The sequence below is a fragment of the Egretta garzetta genome, unplaced genomic scaffold (assembly GCF_000687185.1).
Source record: "Egretta garzetta isolate BGI_Z169 unplaced genomic scaffold, ASM68718v1 scaffold2, whole genome shotgun sequence".
Lineage (NCBI taxonomy): Eukaryota > Metazoa > Chordata > Aves > Pelecaniformes > Ardeidae > Egretta > Egretta garzetta.
In genome coordinates this window covers 1,728,212-1,751,712 of record NW_009258894.1, presented here as the reverse complement: position 1 = coordinate 1,751,712, position 23,501 = coordinate 1,728,212, and the positions used below count along the sequence as shown (strand labels likewise).

The window sequence follows — 23,501 nt, the reverse complement described above, 5'->3', positions numbered from 1 at the left end:
CCATTTATTTGCAGGAACTAAACCCTGCTTTTCTTATTCAATGGCTCTACAGCAATTATGGAGGATGTTTGGTGGCATACCTACATTTGGTTTCAGGCTGAGAGCCTACATATGTGGCAGGAGGGAATCACTCTGTAGTGATGCAGAAATGTGTATTTAGATTCATCTTCTAATACCTTAAGAAACGTTATTAACTGTTGAAGCCAACAAAGTTACCTTTTGCAGATCCTAATAATCAATTTGTATGAATTTCTGAGTGTATACTTTCACTAGACACACAGACTTGAAAAGCAGAAATAAATGGAAAGAAGATCTGACTTTATGCATGTACAGAAAAAAATTGTTCATGAATACAGTTTAGGTTACAAAAAATGCTTAATGCCAGCAAAATTGTAGTTTCCTATGTGCTCAGGTGTTTCATCTAATAAAAGGTGATACTTATAATATAACAACTCACAATTCCATCATACAAAGCAAAAAATACAGTATAGTAAGTTATTTTAATTTCATTGACAGTATAAGCACCCACAGGCCAGCTTACTTCCAGACACATCAATTCAAGTTAGAGTACAACTAATGAAGTCTGGATGAAATGCCCACAAAATAGCCACTTTGTCTTACTGCTTCACAGAACTCAAACCAGTATTTTTCTTAAAAACTGGATTAAAAAGCACTTTTACATGGATGTGTTCAGTATCAGACCTCAGATTTATTTTCCTGTGATCCTTATTGACACCGCTGGCTGCTAATTTAGAAGTTTTGAATGATCTGCTTGTTTAATTACATTACTGTTGCATTTTGTATTTACTATGATTGCATACTTATTAAAAATGTTACCTGTCTACCCTATTTCAGAAGGGTCTTTCTGAACATAAAAATAACACGGGCTCTGAGTTACAGAAGATATACCAAATGGTAACTATATTAGTAACTAACAGACTGCAATGAGACAAGCACAATCATCATGGTTTGTGCACTGAATGTAAGCAAGCACCTCAAAAAAAAAGTGCAACTTACCGAGATATGATTATACCATTGACTTGAAGGAATTTAAACAGGTCTTGTGCCTTTTCACGGTCCCGTGATTTCTCTTTGGCTGTCAAAGTGTCGTAAGGTACCAGTAAAGGATGACTACCTCCACCTTTAGTAAGTTGAAAGAACTGTAAGTTTTTCTACTGTAAGATTAATTTTGCTTCAAGTACAAAAAGGAACTGTTCAATTTTGATTGCCTTACACTGTCTTCTTTCAGATTGTTTCTCCTCCCTCATTTTCCTTGTCATTTTTGTGTGTTTCACAGGATTCTGGCTTACCTTTGCTTTCCAACTCCATTTTCTTCTTTTTGGCCCATATATTATGGTAGTTTTCTGCCATTACCTCAACCATTCCCTACATTACCATCAGAGAAAACAAGACGCAAAATTAAAAGGTGACAATTAAAAATTCTGTAATTCTACGTAATTTTACAGTCTTGAGTAAAGTCTACACTCTTGTGGTAAAGAAACGTCACAGTTAAGTGTCATTTCTACATTCAGCTGAAGTCAGCACAGGATACACACGTATCACATGCTGTTTACAGCCCCTTCCCTAGCTTCATCATAACTTTTTCTAGGAACTCAGGAACTATCAATGGGATAAACAGTAGAAATCTATTCTTTAAATATGTAAATAGTATGGTATGCACATTTCTACAACAGCATATCACAACCACAGTCACAAAACCTGACAAAATTCAACACAATAATAAAAACCAAATCTATTAATTCTTTTCAGCACAACATACACAAAGCACAAATACAAACCTGAAGCTCCCTAGAAAGCACCACATTAGAGAGATCAAGTGGCGCTGGGCTATACCCATTTCCCTGCAGGGAAAAAAAAGTGAATTATTTTCAGAGAAAAGAATCAAATATTCAACTACAACTTCTCTGTTGTTGATCTGATTAGAGTAGTACCATTCACATTTTTAAACTTTCTTTTAAAAACTGTTCACCTTTTGTTTTGCAAAGTGCTGAAGATATATAGGATGATTAACAGAATACTTCTGCTGGTGTAGAACCAAGAAGTTTGCTGCAGATCTCTCTAATTGCAACAGATGGCAAGATGCTAAGAACTACGCTTCTCAGTCTAAGAGAGGAGACCAATCATGAGGCATACAAGATGTGCCTTCAAAACATGACAGAACAGCATGGCAGCAGCCTGAATGAACCATATACTTAAGACAAGACATCACAACAAAAAGTTAAAATAGGTTATCATCTTGTGGAATTCACAGACTAAGAAAAAGGAGGAGTGTGATATATTTATGCAGTCTTTAAAGTGTGAAAGCTCCAGTGCAACAAACCTATTAGGCACATGTTAAATGTGAACGATCACATGTAAATCAGTGATTTCAAACATGTACTAAAATTAACCATGTGCTGAAATCCTCTACTGTCAGGTCTTGATCATGCATCTTCTTGGGCAAGAAGGCCCAACTGCAGAACAGGTTCAACTGGCTGGAAGCAGAGATGCCAGAGACAGAAGGACTTCCTGCAAGGGAGTGACGTTTGCTGAAGAGGTAAGAAATGCTGAAGTATTGTCTAGTAACAGAGTGCTCAGGGGCCACTTTTGGTAAGCAAAACTCGTGCTGGGGAATGAACCCAACACAGGCTTAAGATGCCTGATGCTGATGCTCACAGGATCAGTGCTGGTCAAGTGTATATACGGAATGAGCTCATGACACATCTTCGTACACTCCTTGCAGAACTGCTTATGGTGGCAGGACTCTGCCCAATACATTGCTCATTAAATCTCACTATATTAAAGCACAAATGTGTGTTTAATTCACCTCAAACAGTAGAATAAAAATTCCCCAACACTTGTCATAGTTTTAAAGAGCTTCCCCCCTCCAAGACATAGACATATCGAGCAGCGATCTCGACATGCTATTACAAAAAACTACAAATGAAAAAAACAGTCTATATCACATCAAAATGCTAGGTACTATATAATTACCTGCACATTTTCCCTGTAGATTTAACAAAAAGTATTAAATGCACAATCTTATTTGTCAGTCATAATTATAATCTTGATAAAAGCCCATTTCAGGCTCCCCCGTTTGACCAAAAAAGAAAATTGCTACTTATTATAAACCAGAAAGCTATAACTACTCTGCCATGTGTTCTTTGAATGACTATATGAAAACTCTCTTCAGGACTTCTGAGAAAATGAATAGATATGGTCTCTGACAGCCTTATTGTCTTAAAAGTTGTCTTTTTGCAATACTTCTTTAGTGTAGTGCTACTGCACAGTTGTTATTATAGTGACATGACTTCCAATCTCAGAAATTTAACAATAAAAGATTCTTTTCATTAAAAAGAATAGAAAATTAATATAATTTTGTATAATTTCTTAATAAATTTACAAACAAGCTTTTAGGTTTCTCAATTTAAGCAACTCTACCTTACCTGGCTAGACTGTGATATGCTGCGGAGCTTTTCATTTTCACGCTGATGTATTATTGATTCTCCTCCTTCCTTGGTCCTTTCTAGGCTCCATCCCATGGCCAACATAGTTTTCAGTGATTCTCTGGCAGGCCAACGATAAATTTCTTTTTCCTTTGAAGAAAATAATGTAAAATTTCTCAGTATTTAGCAAGTAGCAAAAACTCAATAAAAATATTCTGTTCTTGTGTATAAATTGTCACATGCCACAAAAGTAAACAAAATTTTTATATCTGAAGACACGATACAGTTCTTTTTACATGAGACAGAAGCTTTAAAATACTTAACAAATTTTTTGGGTTTATTCTTACTGGCATTTATTGCTGGGATATGTGTTACAAACTAAAAGCACTCAAATGACCTCTGGAGCAATAATGCCATTTGTATCTGGAAACTTACTCATTGATTTCTCCAGCTCAAAATAATGAAAAATTGAGGGCACTACAAGTGCTATGAAATTAGTTAGGTATGTGTGTACATTTAAACGCATCAGCACATGAGGCCTTTTTTTAGTCTTCATATGTTTATATCCATTCATGGATATAGAACATTACTGATCTATACACCTCTTCATATAAATGCCATTGATAAAAAATTAGGTAACAGCGTGTATTCCAACACTGCTGTGAAAAGTAGAGGCGTTACAGAAATCTGAAAAGTTGTGGCAAAAAAAATTCTCACTATGTCATATCAAGACTTCTCAATTCAACCAATAAAAGTATTTCAGTTCTTACCATCAAGAAGAATTTTTATGACAGTTACTTAATATGGCAGTTTTTATGGAAAGATCTGATTTTTAGGTTCAAATGTTCTAATCTGAGACAATTCAGAAAATTCTCTTTGAACTGCTTTAATAACAACTCAACCAACAATTCTTCAGCTCCTCTCCAAAGATTTCAAAGCGATTTACAAACCTTCGGAAATTAAACCTTTTGAATCCCTCTTGAGGTTTGTCATCTCCATTTTCTGAACAGGAGAAGTGTGGTAAAGAGGGACAAATGTAATTGCCTTATTTGAGTCACCCAATGAATCATTGCAAAAATATGTAACAGAATTCAAACTCAGTGCACTGTTCTGATAACTAGAAGACATTCATGCCTAGTCAAGATATTCAAATAAATGTATTCAAAATAGTTTAAATGTTTTGCCCCATTTTCAACTGAAGCATCTCCTACACTTTCTTTAAATTTTTCTACCATCTTTCTTGAACACAAAATTGCCTTCAAATATATTAAATTACACTTTCATCTAAAAGTCAGGAGTTGCTGCCAGTCATTCCTCATCCAAAAAGGCCTGAACACCCTGTGCTATTGATACTTTGAATACAAATTGGCCCAGGCCTATGCAGACTACCTAACAGAAGCAAATTATACAAGACTGTGTAAGATTAACTAAACAACCATTTTAGCATACAGATGTTGCTATTCTTAACTGCAAAAATTCCAGCTTGTCTCTCTTCCTTTTATATCTGACATGGATTTTAAAAAGTGCACAAATCAATCTACTTTGTATTAATACAGCTGGATTTCCTCTAATACCTTTTCAGTTAAAGTTTTGAAAGGTCTTATTAATGGGTGAGTCTTCATATTTTCGTCCAGTGAAACACCGTATTTCCATCCACTATTAGTCTGAAAAAAATAAACGTACTGAAATAAGATGAGAACAACACAGATGAGTAAATTGGCCAGTTTAGTTTGTCATATTGAACTGCCAATCTACTACAATAGCTACTGAGTGCTACAAAAATTTCTGTTAAAAGAGCATGCATCCATCTGGGGATACACTGGAAAAAAACAAGGCCTAGACAGATTAGATGCCATATGAGTAGTAGGTCTCATGCAGCCAGTTCTGAGCCTAACATACATTGGCCCCTTTCAGACTCGTGCATTAAGATGGCACTGGCTAAGGTAATAAATATTCTCTGGGAGGCCAAAGTCAGCAGTACAGAGAAAAAAATGTAACATTAATAGATCAAGCACTGAAGAAGGTAATTTTAATAAATCCTTTACCTTAAACAATATTAATGGAAATTTATGTTTTGAGATCAATGTGTGCATACGTGCTTACCCATACATATGTATACCTTTATCTACAAATTGGCATACACAGCCCCACATGACAACAGAGTTGTAATTTCTATATAACTGTTCTATAAAATTGCTATGAATTTGTTATTAGTTGTTATAATAACTTAACCCCACCTCTATTTTTTTTTTCTTGAAGGAAAGAGGTTTAAAATTCATACTTGGGTTAAATGAGTTACTCATATCCAAATACCTCCAACATAGTTATCAAAAACTGCAACAACTCCATCAAACTTAATTTTGCTCGAATTTAACTCTAAAAGTTATATTTATTAACATTAAAACCTATTTGCAAAATGTAACTCTAAAAAAGCCTTTATTAAATGTTTCACTGTAACATTAAAAAGATATAAAAAATTACTTGGTATATATTGTCTTGTCTTATAGCTATTTTGAAGAAGTGAAACAGAAACACAACACAGTGACAGAGCACTTGGAACTTTATAGAGGAAATCAATACATAACAACCTTCTTAAAGCTGAAAAGAACAAAAAGCTATAACTACATTTTCTGAAATAAAAAAAGGACATTAGACTTCCCAGATATTCTCTTAGATCACAGAGCTGCTGCAGCAAAACTGAATCTGTGACTCCCGATCAAAAAACCATCATTACAAGGCAAAATGAAGCTACGATCTATATATTCTTAAAAAACAAACAAACAAAAAAACCAAACCAAACCAAACCCCAAACCAAATCAAGTGCCTCTTTTTCACTCCCCTCAAATCTTTGTCCCAATACATTCTGGCCACTTTGAAAAAGTGACAAACTTCAATACATTTTCTTGAGCAAAAGTTTTCTTCCACATATCCCTAAAGAAATGCAGATATTAATGCACTCCAAACAAGGGCCTATCAGTTGAACTGTCCAGTTTTTTTTTTTCAATATTACCCCAGGTATTATTTACTAGTCCTTTTCTGACAGTTGCCAGTCTTAAAATAATTCGTACCTTATCAAAGGCCCATTTATCATGGGAATGTTCAGCATACTTGCTGACAACATACTCCAACTTTTCAGGAAGTACAAGGCTGTAAACAAAGGGAAGTATGGTCATTCAATCATAAGGTACTGCAGCCTGATTTATGAAAACAATGTCAATATAATAAAACACTAATCAAAATGCTCTACCAACAGATGAAGGCAAGACACTTGGCTTTGCAATTCCATCATCTTTAGAAGAAAATGCCACAAAACAAAGCAGAGCTATAATGGCATTTAGAGGGAATCTTCAAATACATAACAGTTGCACTTATTAGCAACTGAAATCACAAGAAAAAAAAAAAATCAAACCTGCTTCACCATAACCTACAGGTATTTGTCCTGGTAATTCTTAATACAGCATAATATTAATATGGATAGTTCACATTGCATAATGATGGATGGGTAAGACTTTAATAGTAAGAATCAACTAGTGATCCTCAGTTCCTGAATATGAAACTGTAAGAAATCCGTATTTTAAAAGCACAAGATTACTAGGAAGGCCAAGTCTCTATGATCTGTTTTGCCATAATCAGGTTGCTACTGATCAATTCTCAAAACTAAGTGAAGGTTTTACAAAAATTGGGCAAGAGACCAATTGAATCACTCACCAGATTTTGATGATCTTGTACCATTTGTCACTCTAAGCACACTCTAAATAATGACAGTATCAAACGTATTACAGGTATATATATCCCAAACATTTGAACTATTAGGTAATAGGGTACATAAGCAGCACTTGTGACTCACTTTGCTGTGCTGACAGGTTTAGGATCAAAATTTCCTTCTGGATCCACCGAAGTCTGCTTTTCCAAAGTTGACCTAATTCGTGTATCTAAATAATCAGGTGGCAAGGCACCAGCTATAGCACTTAGACAAGGCAAAGCCATTCGAAAGAGCTCTGGATCATACTTCTGCAGGAGAGATAGGAACTGGTTGGAAAATCCAATAGAAAAACATGCAAAATGTTAGTGAAAACCAAGCAGACATATGTACAAATGTTAGAAGATACAAAAAAACAGTAAAGCACATTTAAAAATGAAGCATAGGGCAAAATTATTGCTGCATGACATCTGTTTTTCTTGGTATCAACTTGATACTTTCTTAAGACTACTCAAATTAACATAAGAGTACGCTGACACTTGTATAAGTATATAAAAGTATGATTCTCAAGCTTTCTTTGGGCCATTAAGGCCTACACAAGAAGTGTCAAGGGTTGTTTGCCTAGTTATAGAAGTACAATCATCTATAAAATACTCTCTTAGTTCTAAAATCACTAATTCCTATCTTAATTGCAGAAGCCATTGTAATTTCTCCCTCTTTTTCCCTAATCTGTTTCAGTTTAAATCATGCTAGTTAAAGGAAATTGTGTTTTACTGTAGCAAAGTCAGTTCATTTTTTTTTCAAAATTGCCAAGCTAAGAGATGAACTAGCACAACTGCTTTTCTAAATAGTCATTTTAGCCCTGGAGAGAACACAGAAGTACTTGATACATAAAAATATAAGGTGAAATTACATTTGAAGAATCTATCCTTAGTAATTTACCATGAAACACATTAAAGGTCAATTGTTACACACCAGATTATAAAAAACATGTGCTAGAAGAAGTAGAACCAGATCACTGTAGGCCAAGGTTTTCCTTCTGGCTCTCAAACAACATTCTTAAGTATGCTCGGGAGGGGGGATGGAAATCACTTCTCTGTCTTTCAGATTCCCCACTTGTAAAGTGGGCATAATGATACAGCTTTAAAAGGCTTCAAGATCTACTAATGAACACTACAGTACAAAATTTTGATGCTATCATATTTATTTAATAAAGTTTTACTCAGATAGCACAGGCATCTTTTTGATGTTATGACACAGGCACCAATCAAGCATTTACAGGAAAAAAAATTTACACTGCAAAAATATTTCCCTTGCTTCATTATTAGAAATAGAAAGACTACATGCTTCTATAAATCTGAATGACTACTTTGTGTGAAAAAAAATGCCGAAGAACAATTTTAAGGTCCATTGAAAATACTTGCTGATAAAATCATGCATTTATATCACAGCAAGCAGAATGCCTAGAATTTTGAGGCTTTAACTTCCTCTAGTTTTGTTGCAACATTCTTTAGTGTCTATGACACAAACAAAAGAAGTGAGATCACAGTGTAAATTGCTTCCACTAAACAGCTGGAAGCCATAAAAATACCAAACCCGTAAATACCTCAGTACAAAACAGAACAATGGAGAATACTGTAGCTCAACAGATTTCTCCTTTCATTGGGCCAACAACCATTTACAGAAAAATGAAAATGCTCTTATAGAGGGCCACCAATATTGGTAGAAACATACCATCTTCATTTATCTGTAAAAAGCCAAGACTGATTGGAAACATCTGATTGTGTCATGCCCTCCTGACACTCTTTGCACTTGTGACAGCAGTAAGAGAGAGAGGTAAATGTCACTAAAATCAAAAAGCAATGAGGCTTAAAAAGCCATTTTAGAATAACGCAGAGACCAGAGTAATTTCTGTACTATAAATCAGAATGCCTAGAGAAGCAATCTAAATCTATTGATTAGAACTGGAATATAAATTCAGTGAGATGAGATGGAAAAAAAAGCATTATTGTCCCACAGTGAGAACTTGATTTTTGAGCCCAATCAAGTACAACAAGTATTTACTCAGTAAGGCATTTCTCCTACCAGAAATACAACTTTTTCTTACTAGAGAAAAAATGAGTAGGTGAAAAAATCCCAAGATCACACTTTGGAATAGGAAAATGGAAAAATGTTTATTTCTAAGAATGTTGCATCGTATTTCTTAAGCTGGGCAATAACCAGGACACTAACAAAATGCAAGTGTACGTTTGAAAACAGATAATGTAAATTTACTGTGCATACACCAACAATTTGACAAGCATATACAAACATTTCTTAAAATTAATTTTACATCAGCAAAAAGTATTTCAGAAAGTTTAGTAGAGCTAAGATAGAAGAGGAGACAACACTGACTTGTTAGTGTGGCAAGCAATCTGCCTCATTACTAGTGTGAGGCTATATGGGTATATTAAGACAAAGATTTGACATTTCATTAGTGTGGAGAGAATCTTTTGAGATTCACCACTCCATTTTTCATTAGAAAGTTACTTCATTAAAAGCATTCATTGCCGTTACCTTCCATATTAGGTGAAATAATTGTTAAACAGGAACTTCCTGCACTTGGCACGGCAAATTATCATTGTAATACTTTTATAGTCATCCTATACTATAATGTGAATTACAGTAATTACCTTATGAGACAAGGAATCAAATATTCCCCAGAAAAGTTTTTCAGTTAAATGTAATTCTTCTTCTGCTGCAATTCCATAGCTTCCCATTCCTGAAGGCAGACAATAATATTTCCAGCACTGCTCATAGTGATTTGTCAGAAGCTAGATTTTTAAGAAAATAAAAATGCATGTAAAACACTGGTATTTAACAAAATAATATACTGGTTAGTGAAGTCTGAATTGCCAGTATCTGTTTAAACAGTTACATGAGTAATATTATTTATTTCTGTGTCCATTTCTAATTGCTCACAAAAACAGTCTTTTTTTCTTCTTTTTTCTTTTTGGGAGAATAGTAGAGCCCATGCTGTGAAAGTATAAAGTCTGTATTATCCCCAGGTGCTGCTGGGGGATTCTCATTGATGACAGTGAGGAGCAAAACTACAAAATTTCAGGATTGTCACCATTTGAGTACAGATTAGTTCACAGGATAAAAATAGAGACAATGAAATGGGTGTAAACCAGGACATGATAGATTCTGGTAAGAAGTTTTACAAATTCAAATCAGTTTGTAAATAATTTGTAGTTGATGGCCCCAGTATTATTCAAAACACTGCAAAAGACACCTGCAATACACCCTTTTAGCTCATCTCCAGAAAAAACTGGAAACAACTGTTGTCCAGACAATCTGTAACATACCAGTTAAAGGGCTAGCATATATGATTACTGGTGCACTTTCCACATAATTTCAAATTTCTACTCATTTTTTTTTAGAACTAAAAATTCCTATCCCATGGGAAGTTCTAAAATTTCTTTTAGCATCAGCTTAGAATCTTGACATTTTAGTTTTTCCTGCAATTCTGTTTAGGAAAGGAAAATAATAATGAAAAACCTGTATCAAACACTCCCTCCTCACCACACTTTTGCTCCAAAATTACTGATGCTCTAGGGTATGTCTGTGAATCTGGCAGCTCTGCCTTAGAATATGACAGAATTTCAGTTCTGCATAAAAAGACCTGCAGACCTAAGATCAAGCCTTTTTGTCCCAACAGGAGCAGGAGGCAAACCTAATGGAAAAATTCTAAATAGAAGTTATTAATCATCTCACAATTATAACTCTCTATTTACAGAACAAGAAGATGGATAAGATTTCAGTTAAAGATTACTCAAAAATAAAAGGTGAATTCTGTTCTCTGTAGACTTCACTTAAGATTTATTCCTGGACTATGCATCCTAGCACGAGTTATTATAGTTCATATAGGAGAATAAGAAACATCAAGAAAATGCTAACATTGAAGTTGATACTTCCAACTACTCTTTTGCTGAAGCAGTGAAAAAGTCAACAGTTGACTGAACAAAATCACATAATCAACTTATTATATACTGTTTGCATTAGGCAAGATTTCACAAAACCTTCAACCATTATATTCAATAAAAAAGACTTTATAAAACAATAACAGTATTTTCAGTTCAGAAGTCATTTCACATTGCTTTACCCTGCCATGTTCTGTTTTTAAAAACATGATGATGACAGATTATTGTGAAGTAATTTTTTCACTGAACACATGTAGAGAAAGTAAAGCATTTACCTTTAGAGGCATTTTACAGTATTCATTGAGCAGGGGCACATCGAAAACCAGCCTTCTCAACAGCTGTTGTAGCATAGAGGGACGTAAGTGGCTGTAATTGAAAAAAAAAAAAAAAAACAAACAGAAGTTCTTCGTAAAATTCATACAGGCCAGTGAAAATGGAATAAAAATTGAAATTGATTTGCATACTGGAATTCACATCATTCATTAAAAGTATTTTGAAAAACCAATAGTAGGTGCTTAAGGAATCTCACTATGCCTCATCTACATATAGAAGGGTACAGCACAGAGAGATGTGCTACTTCTGGGCTCTCTGAAGTGAATAGACAAGACGTATGATTGTGCCATGTGACAGCAGAGGGAAGGGTGCCGCATTTTTTTCAGAATACAATCTAAGCAAAAGAAACAGAATATTATGCTAACAGAATGGTTTCTGATATGACACTAAAAAGCAACAAAACATTCCTAACTGTGATTGATCTGGAAAATACATTATGGTTATTCTTATAAGAAATAAATCTCAACAGGAAGACTGAATAAATCACCCAGCATTTCTTTTCTAGCTATTTAATTTCAGTGATGTGTACACTCAAAATCAGTGTAAAAATGCTCCTTTCATATCCCTCCCCCTTCAGTCATCACTTTTTCAGGCTGAAGATTCCTGGTCTACTAAGCTGTTCCAAAGGAGCAAAATTATTTCATATGTTGATCCCTCTTGTTAAGGTTTTCTGAATCTTTTCCATTTCTACTATAGCCTCTTTTTGGCAGGGGTCCGGTGCTATGCACAAACTGAAAATGCAGACTGCATTACTAATTTCACAGTCCACTGCAGAGACAAGTAGCCCTACGGTTTATGACAAAGATCAACAATTATGATTTAGTTGGCAAATCTACATTTCAATTCTTGATATAACTTCAGTGCTTAGTTCAGTTTTAGGATTTGGAGAGTGTGGGGTAGTTGTTGTTTTGGGTTTTTTTAAACTATGTCCAAGGTTCTTCAAAGCACAATCAGAAATACAAACACACTGATCCCTTAAATCCCCAACACGCTCACTGTCAGACTTGCCAGACCATTTTTAGTCATTATTGGGGTTTTGTTTTTACAAATAATCAGAATTTATCCTGTACCACCATAAAGCTCATATCAACATCACATCTTGTACAATGCAGTACTCATAATGGAAAAATCAAATCTATTTTCTCTTAGGAAAAAAAAAATCCTATCATACACTCTGGTCATTTATTCCATGCAAGAATAAAATAATCTCAGTTGCATGTTATACATAAAGAAAGAAATTATTAAAATACATATACTGTACATAAGAAATCAATTTGTACACAGGTATCATACATACTGGCAAATAGCAAGCAGGCATTCTTCAATAGTGTCCCTTTGTGCTTTCGTAAGAGAACGTCCCTTGGATAACCTATATATGGTGTGAAGCATGGAGTCAACCAGAGAGGCGTGGTGCTCTGTTCCAGAAAACAGGGGAGCACATCTTTTGAGTAATGGAAACACAGCTGAGCAAATATATCTATTTAGTGCGAGAGCTGCCTCTGTGGTACTTAGAGAAACCTGTATGAAGTAGTAAATGATTGTTAGTATCATATGGAATAAAGGTTACTAAATATGAAGTCTATAAAACATAATAATGAAATACACCTTAAGTTCCCTTAGTGGCTGGGTGCTAACATGATATTCCCAGTATACATGAGGACAAAAGCTCTTTTTCTGAACTTGAGAAAATCCAAGTCAGCCACTTATCTCCTGTCTCTTGCCCCACTGCACTCTGAACCAATAGGAGCAGAAAAGAATATGCAGCTTCTTTCTTTAAACAGGTTAGCAAAACCCATGAAGCATTAAATAGCACTTTTGCTCTCACTTAATTTCTTCATACCTATACATATATGACTTTTCAGTGTACTTCTTGGAAGCACACATGAAATAAAAGTAATCATTAGGCCTATTACAGTATATCCAATGTATTTACTGTATAATTAATGTAAGCCTGTAGTAAAAATTTTTAAATCACATTACACTGTTGCTTCATAAGGTGGTGCTGAATGCTTATGATCAGAATTAAACATTATTATAAATTAACAGTAACTGAATTATTACCGTTTGTGTTTATAGTGAGCCTATACTACCATTTTTTTATTTTTAAAAGCTGTTTTGACTTGAAGTTCTGTTTCTTACACTTACAGAGCCACTATATCCAGCCACTGCCCCTAAACTCCACAACTAAATACTTACTGTATCCAGAGAGGCAGAGGCTCTTAAATCTGGTAAAAATCCAACTTCCAGTAGGTGAAGGAGGAAGCTTTGGTCCTTAATACCATAGACACGGTCCAAGAAGAGTACCATGGGTGCTTTATGATCAGGACAGAAATTTGCAGACATGTCTGGCTCATTTACTGTGCCATCTACACAAATACATAATGCAATTTTTAATAGTAGATAACTGATAAAACAAGAAACACCAAGACAATGAAAGACACTGTAATTACATTTAACATGTAAAATCACATGTTCAATGAAAATTATGCTCTTATTCACTTTTCTTGTATGCTGAAAAAGAATTCTAGTTTTTATTATTTCAAAAACCCTATTATTTTGCAATTTATTAATCTTTCACTCTTAAATGAAAGCTTAAGAATGAATGGTATTCTACTTGTTTCATTACTATTACAGAGAACTTTTACATGGTAAAATTAAAGATAAATATTACTGCAAATATTAAAAATATATAGTAACTGTGAAGTCAAAGAAGGCTAGGAATTTTTTGTCTCATGTAAACTAGACTAGAAAGAACATGGAATCCAAGGGGAAGACAACAATAACACACAAGTTAACTGTGTATCAGATAAACCATCCCTGGCTGTAAAAGGGAAAAGACAATACTTGTGAAACAGAGCGGACAAAAGAAGGAAGGAAAGGAGGATAAAGTTATTTTGCCCTAGAAGAAAATGAGATACTGGTAGTTTACGGCCCATGGAACATGAAGAAATGAATAGGAAACATGGAGATCGTATGCCATAAAAACCTCATCAACTGTTGAGTTCATGCTTTATAGAAAATTTCAGTTTTTCTGGTTATCTTTTAAGTTATTTTGTGGAAATAAATCCACCCTGGATAACCACATTGACTGCTTCTAGGAAAGAATCAACAGTTGCATAACAAGCAAGCACACCACCGTCAAAACACCTCTGAACTCTGATTTTTAATTTTTTTTGAGTTCCAGAGTGAAGAGGGTTTCTGAAAACACAGAGAGTCTTCACTGACTTCCCTTCAACAGGTAGTGTTAAGAAAGCTGTTAGTTCCAGTGACACAAACAATTTCAACCTGAATGACAGGTAGGGAACCAGGTGCAGATAGGGAGCTATGCAGTTTGATGCAGAGAGAGCATCAGGTCCATGTCAGGCCCTTGGTTCAGGTTGTCTATGCATACACACAATGCACAATGTTTGGGTCTTCAGAGAGTAGTCTCATTCCTCAGAGGCGAGAATGAATGAATCAGAGTAGTATGAGAAACAGGTAAGTCCTACAGCAGCACAGTAGCATAGCCTCAACTCCAGAGGAGCAACCCCTGAAGTACTGAGGAGGACATTAGTCTTGCAGAAGGAGCGTATCTACCTGGGAGGGAACGATCTAATCTCTTAAGAGACGAACCACTCCTCCACATAGGATTCTCCTGTGGTAGACAGGATCTCAAAGGATATGAAGAAGCAGGCAGTAGAAGTGGGAAATTACTGTATTAGGCACTAAGCTGGGTGGCTTCATGATGTGTAAGAGGATTCCACGATAAAATACCTACACATTATTGGAGGACCTTCTGGAAAGCAGGCAGAGATCTCGAGTCTCAAAGGATGGATGACATAGTGGCGTAGAGAAGAGGGATTTAGTTAGATGGATTATAAAAGGGAATTATTTTGGGACAAGATGAACAAGTACAGAAATAGCCTCCACCTTAATAAAAAAAATCACGCTTCTAGGATTGAACATTAGAGGTCAGAGTGGAACATTATACTAGAAACTGTGGAAAAGACAATAGGTGTGGAGGAGCACCTTCTTAAGATCAAGACAATCCCAGAGTGAGTATGTGTGGTTTTCACTACCTCTGGAAAGACCAGGGAAGAAATAAATAGCACACTTCCAAGAAACAGGAAAGGCAATTAAAATGCAATTTGCATGTGCAACATTTTAATCAAGCAAAGACAAACAGGATTCTACACTGAGTCATCAGTGACCTGGAGAAGAAAGCAAATGAAGGAGCCTAAAAGTCTGTATACAACACTAAGTTTTTATGTATGGTTAAATCATTAACAAAACTGAGTGGGCAAAATAGAGACAGCTGCACTTCAATGCAGACAACTCCAAGCTAATGCACCTCAAGAAAAATAAGACGTGCCCACATGACGTTGAGCTTGGAACTGACATTACAAAGAGATCCTGAGGTCACCACTGAAATTCTGTGAAACCACCTGCTCAGTATGTAGCAGTGACCAAGTAAGTCAACAAGATACTGGGCACAATCAGAGGGGGGACACAATTTTGCTGCTATGGGACACAATTTTGCTGCTACATAAAATAGAAAATTAATACATAAACCAAACTATCGTGTGCCCACATTATCAGTACAACCTGCTCATGTCTTCTGTACATCCCACAGCTGTTTTCTGTATCTCAGGACTGCAGAATAGAGATAATGAAGGTACACAGAAGGGCAAGTAAAATTATTCAGGAAATGGAGCAGTTATGATGAGAGACTAAGAAAAGTTGAGATTCTTCAGTTTGGTAAAATGAGGACTGAGAAAGTAGATAACTGAGATTTAGAAAAGTATTAATGTAGCTGACAAGGTGAATGAAGAACTGCTATACACCAAATCCCAAAATACTACAACTGAAACATGTTAATTAAAATTAGTAGAGTATAAGCTAAAAAACCCATATGCTTAAAATGCTTCTTTATGTAGCAAATAGTGAAGTTCTGGAACTTATTGCCACAGAAGTTTGTGAGTACAGACATTATTCTAAAGGGATTAGATACATTCGTGGACACAAGGTCCAGAATCAAATATTAATGGGCAGAGAGGTACACTGTAGTCTTTCTAAACAAATGACTGGATGATGTGGAAGTACAAAAGGACCAAGTCCAAGCTCACACATTCTACCTAAAGAGAGAGCATCTCCACTGCTGACAAAGTACTGGGATGGATGGCACATTAGTGTGATCCTGTAAGGTATTTCTTATGTTCTTACATTCTCTGCTCCACAGGAGTAGGTATCTGTTCTGCTGGAGAAGCTCTAACTGACAGATATCTAATTAAAACCTGAAGAATAGTTCTCTGCTTGTACTCAACTATAACAAAGCTGCTCTATTTTACACCTGAAGTCTTATGTGCCAAAACATTATTATGAAACGATGAACTAGTCTAATAAAGTATTGAAGTTACCTTTGTTAATTGTTGACAGCTTTAGTGGTATACTTATAATCCCAACCAAATCTTCAGTTGGCACTAGCGATCGAAGGATTGACCTGATTCGAATAGCTTCCCCTTTTCCACTTTGAATAAGCTGTTAGAAAAAAGTTGATCAATTAAGAAATTTAGTTCTGAGGGACATAAGACAAATTTCCTCAAAATGTTGATATTAATATGATTTTTTTCAAACACTGGAAAGAATGCACAGAAATTCAATTTATCTCAGCACTCTAATGAAGTTGTGAATTTTCAGCTCTGTATCACAGTCTTACAAGAATTATTTTTATGGCTTTCTACAGAACAGTAAAGAGCCAGTTTCAGAAATTTCATTGGTAGTACAAATGTGCAACACTAGTAGTTCATCTTTGCTTTGATTCCGTATTCATATAAAAATTATGAAAATTTTAAATAAATAAAAAGCATAAGAAATGAAAAGACCATGATTTTTTTATAAACATCTTGCAAGGAACACATCTGCCTAGATAGAGCAAGAGATGCAATAAAATCCACCTTCTGAAGGGAAGAAGCCTTTGAATAGAGAACAGTTTAGTTAAACATGTACAGTTCTGTTTACAAATCTCCTACATTTTCTGAGCAAGTGACAAAATGAACTTACATGCATTTCTGGTGCACAGCGTCCAAGTAAATCTATGAGAGCTGAATAAAATGACATGATTGCATTGCCCATGTGCACAATCTCCTCCTCCTCATCATCATCATCACTAAAAGGTAAACAATACCAGTGAGCATTTTTGCTTATGTTATTTTGATGATCCAGAGACTATTAATCAGATATACTAATTTCCTCTGGCTTTGGATTACAGGGGATTTATCCCCAGAATAAGCATGCACTTGAACAGTAATAACTGAGTTGACATTGAGCCTTCTACCTTTCTCTTTCACTTTACCTTAGCTTCATTCCACAACAGTCTTCTCCTTTTCTCTCTCCTTCAGGCTTCTTCTCTTCTGTAAATCTTATTCCACTTTTATCTACCTCATGCTTTATGAATTCCATATGACAACTGCTTGTGAGTGCGAATCATTAATGCTCTATGTTTGTATAATGCCTTATACAACAGGGCTTATTATCGACATACTGCAAGCGTGATTAAACCAGCGATTAAATCATCATTTGCCGAACAGGCATTCACATTTACTTACCCTTCTCTTTTATATGCCTGGGAGGGGAGGTCACGAGTAGGATTCTCTGAGATCCTGATAGCTTCCTGCATAGCTGCCAGCAAACCATTTCCTCCTTCTCCCCTAAGGTCTGGTCCAAAGCACTCTGGCCGTCGAATAAGGAGCTTGACGACAACACTTGCGTTTTCCTCAACGCTTTCACCTGAGGACCAAAAAGCACTATACATACTTTCTCCTGCAAGGTATCCTTAAGTCAGAAGACAACCGCATTTCCCCCTAAATTTTACAAAATATAAAACAAATCCTCATCCTTATTTTGGAAAACGAAAGTGTACCAAGTTGGCAGCATTGGATGCACTTTATCAAAAATATACCAAGGCTTAAAAGTGACAGTGTAGACTTGCCTTGCAGAAGTTTTACTACACTCAATCTAGAAAGGTTCACTTTAGAGGGTTAATTTGTTTTTTATGTCAAAGTCTACTGTATCTGGTATGAAGGCTAACAGTCCCAAGAGGCAAGAAGTCTGCCAGAAGGAAGTTTTCACTCCAGCCAACCCCCCAGCCTCTTGCTCTCTCCCCTCTCCTGCAGGGCAGGGAGAAAATAGAAGGAAGGTGTGACGACTCATGGATGGAGATAACGACTGTCTAGTAGAGAAAGCAAAAGCTATGCAAGCAAGCAAAGCAAAAAGAAAAATTAATTCCATGCTTCCCAGGCAGATGTTTAGCCTGCCTTGCTTGTAAAAGATGTAAACCTTGTAAAGGTTATTTGGGAAGAGAAGCACTATAACCACAAACATCCCCCTCTTCTTCCTCCTTCCCCTGAGCTTTTAGTGCTGAACACAACGTCATGGTATGGAACATTTCTTTGGTCAGTCTGGGTCAGCTGTCACATCTGTGTCACCTCTCAACCTCTTGCCCACCCTGAACCTACTCACTGGGGCCGGTGAAGAAGAAGGGGCAGAGTGGGAGGGGGGAAAAAAAAAAAAAAAAAAAAAAAAGAGAAAGCCTTCACACTGCACAAGCGCTGCTCAGCAGCAGTTAAAAGACTGGTATGTTATCAACACTGTTTTAGCCATAATTGAAAAGCACAGCACTATACCTCTCTATAAATATACAAACGATCATCAAAACATGCACAGCATTCAGCTAGTTACCAGATGCACCTGAATCCTTGCATGTTTCATGTATTTTTGAGAAGGTAAATAGAAAACCCCCTTAAAAATCGTAAGCGGCTGTTTGAATCCATATTGCAGAATCAAATAGCAAATACAAATAAAATTATAAAATTTAATTAATTTTTAGTTTAATAAAAGCACTACCAATATTTTTCTGAGTGGCTCATTTCCAATACAGTTTAGATCTAGATGTTAAAAATTTATCTTAATTTGGGCAGTTTTCAACATACCAGTGTGACAGCTTTGTGAGGAGTGCAATTTAGAGAAAAAGGAAACACATATCAGCAAAAGCCCCTTGGCAAGTAGTTTTAATTTAGAATGTGCAGGAAAGAAACTTGCTTTAAGCACAGAGGTCAAATAATATTTAATGTTGCCCTACTGAAGTCGATAAAGTTTATTGAGAATTAATTAGTCTACATTTTCAATTTAGAATTTCTTGTACACTGCATTTGACACTAGAATCTTATTCTGACTTTCTCTGTATACGTATTTCTTTTCCATATCCTTCTGATGGCATACCAAACTGCTGAAAATAGCTTTAATATCCTGTAGCCTGCTCTAATCTACCTCACAGGCCAAGTTACTGAAGAATTTTGATTGAAGAAGTTTTCCTTATTCCAAGGATTCACTGGCCAGAATCAAAATTCATTCATGTGTTTACAAGTGCGTGTTTCTTTTATCTCAACAACCCAAGTATTTTACTAATTTATATTTGTAATTGTCCTCTCAAGCAGAGGACACAGAGAAATTAGTAAACTGGTTTTCAAAAGTGCTGTCTCCAAAACTGTCATAATGAGAAGGTATAAAACCACAACTATTTTTCAAAAAAAAAGAAGCTGAAGCACTTGAAACTAGAACTTAATTCTACTGACTAGCAGTCCATCCAGCAAAGTTTACTCTTCATACTAAATAAACTATCACAATTAAGATCAAAGTTATCTTCATCTGATTATAGAGTACTGTTAACATTTATTTATAAAATCAACAGTGAAACACACACACTTTATTAACTCAGTGACTACTTAAGTGTTCTACATTTCTTATAAGTTTGTCAAGTTAGTTTAGCAGCTCGCTCAATAGCTACAGGCTTATCAACTAATGAACATACTTCAGTTATGTTTACTGAACTAACAGTAAATATGTTTATTGTTTCTGTTTCAGATATCGTTTGTTAATTTCAGACCAATAGCATGTGAATACAACAGCCAAAATCTAAAAATTAGACTCTCTAAAATTATTTCCCTTCTGGCTGTCCCTAGCTGTCCTTTAAAACACTTTCCATATGGGCAGACCAGATAGGGGGTAAACAGACAAAACTTTTGATCTCACCTAATCTCTAATCCAAATTACTAGTTCGATGAAAAAATCCACATGAACTGGAGGATGTTTTTTGTTTAGTGGTGTTCAGATAATCCAAATTTGACTTTAGCATATTTGTTTCATTAATTCCATAAGGAAACTGCCCAGAGAAGCAAGTATAAGATAGTTATCAAAGGAGAAGATTTTTTTCTTTTTTTAAGACATCAGATTTAAGGTACACAGTCAGGGTGCTTTACAAACACCAATCCCTCAGAACTATGTAAACAACATGACCTATTGGAAATTTGCTTTTTGTTATCAAAATGGCTTAATTACAAATGTCTAAATCTCCCAGTGGTCGAGAAAGGTCTAAAATCATTTCTCACTGGTTATGTTTATAACCAGCATATGTGGTATACATAAATACTTTCTGAAAGAATTCCTAACATAATTTGCTACCTTAACAAGTTATTCTATTAAATTATGCAAGTTGCAAAAGGGGTAAGGAAAAAAAATGCAACTATGATGATTCAAAAAATTACAATATGCAACACATACCAATAATCTTGTATTTGTAATGAGTATGCGTTAGCCTCTCTTCATCCACTAACACATTTTTATGATCAGAAAAGTAGTTTTAATGAAACTTTTTGATGGAATTTGGATGCCAAGAAATTATACTTACTGTTAACAAAAACTGCAAATCTTAAGAATGAGAGGTAACGTTCACCCTCTATTGGATTCCAACCAATGTCTGGATATCCTTTAGCCAGCAATACTGGACAACTCTGCAAGCCACAACCTGCCAGGTAGGTAACAACCTACAATACAGAAGCAATTGTTTATTCATGTGATTAGAAATAAATTGCTAAAAATAAGTATGAAGCAAAATGAACATACTAACTGCTTAATAACAAGGTCTTAGTTTCTAGTTCTTGCTTTATTTCTGAAGTTACCTAATTATATGATGACACAACAATACAACAACATGAACAAATGTGAAAAGTAGAACAAAATATTGTGAAATTCAGATCTTTTTTACAGTACATTAGCAACATTTAAAATACTATTTAACAACTTTAAAAATCACATCAAGAACCACATATGGCTAATTTGTTACAACAGCAAATAAATATTGCATCAGAAGTTTATTTACTGTAATTCCAATTTTAATAGATTCACAATTACATTTTTCAGAAGACTGATAAATATCAGTGAACAGTTTTAAGAATCTGAAACCAGAAAGATTAACATTTTTGGTAATACAAATTCTTAACAAAGCATTTCTTATCAAGAGGATTACCTTTAACGAAGAGAAATTTTTGAAAAATTTCATTCACTATAGTAAACTGAATTTCTAAAACTTACAGACCAATTTCTTAATCATTTAAAAGGAAATCTGCAGATAACTGCACAAACATTAGATTTTTGTTTTTATTTAAAATACACAAAGGACAACAGAAGTACGTATTTATAGTACTTAAATATAACTTGAAATAGGTAAAGGACATCAAGAACCCTTCATGAACCTGTAAAAAGAGATGCAAATTATCCATCTGTTTCAATGGAAGGCAGCCAAAAATGGGTGGCAAAAGGGAGATGGGTTTTTTCTATTTGTAAAAGGGAGAGAAGCTATTCTGCTTAAGTGCCCTATAGCAATTCCGCCACCCATGAGATCATATTTAATCATTATCTAATTCCCTAAGAGAGAAACTAGTTATAAATTCAGGAAGAATTACACCTCTGCTGATACAGTATATAGGTTGCCTCCAAAGAGCTGCAACAGAGCAAAACTGGGCTGATGTGAAAAATTTGGTTATTACTCAGTGCACTAGGTGGAAAAAGTATGCAATTCCTAAGAGGACTCAATAGTTTTCTAGTAGCTACTCAGAAGATATGAGTGAACACACACTTGTAGGAGTCCAGAGGTGCAGCTTGTATACAATGTGAGAAAAACAGCAGAATAAATCTCTTCTCCCATTTCTTTTCTGATTTTACAATGCTACCACCAAACCTCATAATTTTAATCTATTCAGTTTACTACAGTAAGTCATCAGGCTGTGGGATATTTTTCTTGTGCAATCCTCTACCTTCCACACATTCACACATTTGCAGTAAAGAGAGATCAAATTTGCAATGGCAAAAGTTCAAAAGTTAAGCTATCTGTGTGTGATTTATTTACTTTGAACACAGGCTTTATGGTACGAAGTTTGATCACACAGATGCTGTATCATTCTGTGAATAGGGTACGTATGCCATATTCATCGAACTGATAGCTATACGGTATTTGTTTTTTCTTGTTATTCAGTATATAGATTTAGAAAAAGTTATTGACTCACCACAGTTAATATGTAGCAGCCACTACATTACCATTCTTACAGCTAGAACAACTGATGAATTTGGGAAGCCCAGTCTGAGATATATACATCCTGATCTTTCAGCATAAAATACTGTATATGTTGCAGCTGAGATCTATTACTGTTTGAACATTCAGCCCTTGTATGATGCCAAGTATTCCAAGGTAAGCAATCAGTAGTTGATGAACATGTAGTTACTGGCCAACACTGAAATTCAGTTTAAGGGACTTGCCCTACAGTACTTTCTGTGAAAATGTGAGACAATCACCAGTGGCGTTCCAGTCACTAGTGGTGTATCCCAAGGGTCAATACTGGGGCCAATAGAGTTTAGTATCTTTATTAATGACAGGACAGAGTGCACTCTCAGCAATTTTGCCAGTGATACAAAATTGATCACTTTTCTCAACGCTACCTTTAATTAGTATATTCCTCTGCTCTCTCACACCCTTCCCATTCATAGCCTTGTCTCTGTCTTCTAGCTATTGTCATCATACATCCATTTATTTCCATTTCCCAACTTTTCCTCTCCCACAGTATATGCTGATCACAAACAGCCCCCACAACCAATTCTACTCTCATCACAGGATTCTCCCACACTGCACAGAAGCTTACCCTGTGCTAAGCTATCAGTTAGGTGCTTAACTGTTCTCCTCCATTTATATTAAAC

General features: G+C 35.3%; 1 protein-coding gene across 1 annotated transcript in view; it reads right to left on the bottom strand.

Annotated features, from left to right (window-relative positions):
* The window catches only part of RYR3 (ryanodine receptor 3), a 314,923-nt gene that overhangs the window by 70,812 nt on the left and 220,610 nt on the right, over positions 1-23,501 (bottom strand). Inside the window, 15 exon segments of the mRNA XM_035889788.1 lie at positions 1,018-1,141; positions 1,311-1,386; positions 1,800-1,862; positions 3,447-3,596; positions 5,021-5,110; positions 6,515-6,593; positions 7,294-7,475; positions 9,819-9,959; positions 11,384-11,474; positions 12,739-12,959; positions 13,638-13,807; positions 16,838-16,958; positions 17,481-17,586; positions 18,026-18,206; positions 21,163-21,298. Coding sequence (XP_035745681.1) covers positions 1,018-1,141; positions 1,311-1,386; positions 1,800-1,862; positions 3,447-3,596; positions 5,021-5,110; positions 6,515-6,593; positions 7,294-7,475; positions 9,819-9,959; positions 11,384-11,474; positions 12,739-12,959; positions 13,638-13,807; positions 16,838-16,958; positions 17,481-17,586; positions 18,026-18,206; positions 21,163-21,298 — 1,931 coding nt within the window.